Source organism: Hevea brasiliensis, chromosome 2 (assembly GCF_030052815.1).
Source record: "Hevea brasiliensis isolate MT/VB/25A 57/8 chromosome 2, ASM3005281v1, whole genome shotgun sequence".
NCBI classification, from domain to species: domain Eukaryota; kingdom Viridiplantae; phylum Streptophyta; class Magnoliopsida; order Malpighiales; family Euphorbiaceae; genus Hevea; species Hevea brasiliensis.
In genome coordinates this window covers 66,097,646-66,100,706 of record NC_079494.1, presented here as the reverse complement: position 1 = coordinate 66,100,706, position 3,061 = coordinate 66,097,646, and the positions used below count along the sequence as shown (strand labels likewise).

Here is a 3,061-nt window from a genome sequence, read left to right as displayed (position 1 = left end):
CTTTAGTTTACAGGAAATTTAGTCCAACATCCAATCAAATGTTCTAACGCTATATTTCATGCTTAGGATGCTTAATTAGCTCATTTATCTTGTTCATTTGGATTAAATCAACTTTTCCCCAACTTTCCCATTTGGGCTAAATTCCTCCCTTAGAAATGCTAGGTTGATTTTGTTTTCTCTTGTAAAATTGGTGTTAGTTTCATGTTAAGAATGATAAAAATGATGAAAATATACTAGAAAAACTAATTAAATCAAGTTAAATTCATCAATCTCTCTATTTCCCTTCAAATCAAATTTCAAGCCAATATAAACCCTAGGTTTTCTTTCTTCTAATTAATGAAATTAAGGGAGGAAAAGTAGAAATCAATTGTATAGAAGTGATTAGAAAGCAATTTACCTTGATTTAGAAGTGAAAAATCAAAATTGGAAATCTTGAATCTTAGTCCTCCTTCTCTCCCTTCAATTCGGCCACTTCTCTCTGTTTTCTTCCTTTTTTTTTTTTTTTTCTTTTCTCCCCTCTAATATGAATTTCTAAGGGTTTTATGGATGTAAATTACATGTGCAAGTCACATGCCAATCCCTTATTCTAAAAATACCCTTAGCCTTCCTTAAAAATGCCATTCAGGTCCCTTTCTACATTCTAATGCAATTTAAGTATTTCTTTTTATTTCTTTAACTTATTAATTCTTTATTATACCTTATTTAAGTATAAATTAAGTGTCTCACAAGATCCCATACTGATTTGAGTGGGAAAACATACTCGAAATACCGATTTATATTACTTCTCGGGCTAGTCACCCATTGTTGCAGCTCAATCACATTTAATTGATTTCTAATCCATTTTTTTTGATTACTTTTAACATTAATTAACCTTTATATAATTAATTTATGACTCCTCACTTCAAATTAAGAGTGGTTCTAGCTATCCTAATCGTCCAGACAGACATCAGCCATCGGAACAGTAGAATGCTCAAAACTGTCTAAAGTGAGGATGTTATAATTCTCCCCTCCTTAAAAAAAATTTTGTCCTAAAATTTACTTGTTATGTGTCTTTGAAGTGGGTACTGTCATCTAACATCCTCTTCATGCTCCCAAGTGGTTTCCACTCCTAATGATTTTGCCTCAATACTTTCACCAGAGGAATTTGCTTGTTCCTCAACTACTTTGTCTTCTTTGCTAGATTTGCCATTGGTTCTTCATCATATGTAAGATCTAGGTTGACTTTAATTGACTCTAAAGGCAATATATGTGAAGGATCAGACCTGTACCTACAAAGCATAGATACATGAAATACATTATGGATTTTGTCTAGCTCCGGTGGTAAGGGTAATTTGTATGCCAATGGACTAACTCTCTCTAAAATCTCATACAGCCTAATGAAGCGTGGACTAAGTTTTCCTTTCTTTCCAAACCGCATGATGTGCTTTAACGGAGAACCCTTCAAAAATACTTTATCCCCAACATTATATTCTATATCCTGCCTCCTAAGGTCAACATATGACTTTTGTTTGTCTGTAGCGGCTTTCAATTTTTCCTTGATAATTCTGATATTCTCTTCTGTCTGCTGCACAAGTTCTGGGCGAATTAATTTCCTCTCACTCACTTCATCCCAACACAAAGTAGCTACATTTCCTACCATATAATGCTTCATATGAAGGTATACCAATGCTCGATTGATAGCTGTTATCATAACCAAATTCCATTAAAGGCAAATATTTATCAACACAAGCTCTAAGCATGTCCTCCAACACTTGTATAATCCTTTATAATTGGCCATCTATCTGTGGATGGAATGTAGTGCTGAAGTTCACTCTAGTTCCTAGAGCCTTCTGTAAGCTACCCCATAACCTAAAAGTGAATTTGGGATTTCTATCCGAAACAATAGACACTGGCACTCTATGAAGTCTCACCACTTCATTAATATATAATGCGGCCAATCGATCTAAACTGTAGTTCATTCTTACTGGCAAAAAGTGAGTTGATTTAGTCAATCTGTCTACAATCACCCAAATTGCATCATGATTTCTTTGAGTGTGCAAAAGTCCCATTACAAAATCCATTGTGATCCTCTCCCATTTCCATTGTGGAATGTGCAATGGGTTTAGTAGGCTTGCTAGAACCTGATGTTCCACCTTAACCTGTTAGCAAGTTAGGCATTTTGCAACAAAATCAGCAATGTCTCTTTTCATACCTCGCCACTAGTAGTGCTCCTTCAAACCCCTATACATCTTTGTTCCTCTAGGGTGCATAGCAAATGGAGAATCATGTGCTTCCTTTAAAATGAGCTGTTTCAACTTGTCATTGTCTGATACACACATTCGACCCTCAAATAGTAGCATGCCATCCTTGTCAATAGCAAATCCTGGTTTCCCATTCTACCTAACTTCTTTAACCAGCTTTGTATATCTTTTATCCTCCAATACTGCTTCCTTAATCTGCTTGATCAATAGTGGTTTAACTTGTAGATTTGCCTGGATAGCCCCATCAGTTCCAAACAACAGTCGTGCATGTATTGCTTTCAAATTATGCACTATTGATAATGGAGTAAGCTTCAATCTGGCTATAGACTTGCAGCTCAAAGCATCAGCCACTGCATTAGCTTTTCCTAGGTGGTAGTCAATCACACAATTATAATCTTTGATCAACTCTAGCCACCTTTTCTACCATAAATTCAACTCCTTCTAGTTAGGTAAATATTTTAGGCTTTTATGATATGTAAAGATATAACATTTCTCTCCATATAAATAATGTCTCCAGATTTTCAAGGCAAAAATAATGGCAGCAAGTTCCAAATCATGAGTAGTATAATTCCTCTCATGTGACTTAAGCTAGCGTGAAGCATATGCAATAACATTCCTGTCTTGCATCAGTAAACAACTAAGCCCATTGTAAGAAGCATCACTATATATGATATAGTCCTTACTTAGAGTAGGTAGGGTCAAAACTGGAGCTTTTGTCAAGCAAGTCTTCAATTTATCAAAACTCTCCTGACATTTATCCATCCATTCAAACTTTACATCCTTCCTTAACAATCTTGTCAAAGCTGATGCTATCATAGAAA

At 35.2% G+C, this 3,061-nt stretch overlaps 1 protein-coding gene across 1 annotated transcript; it reads right to left on the bottom strand.

The window, feature by feature from the left end:
- Nucleotides 1-1,159: 1,159 nt before the first annotated feature.
- Nucleotides 1,160-1,639, bottom strand: LOC131177912 (uncharacterized). The gene is made up of 2 exons (XM_058143089.1): nucleotides 1,371-1,639; nucleotides 1,160-1,268 (listed from the first exon to the last, which is right to left on the bottom strand). The coding sequence occupies exons 1-2, from the start codon at nucleotides 1,637-1,639 to the stop codon at nucleotides 1,160-1,162; spliced, it is 378 nt and encodes a 125-aa protein (XP_057999072.1).
- Nucleotides 1,640-3,061: the final 1,422 nt, after the last annotated feature.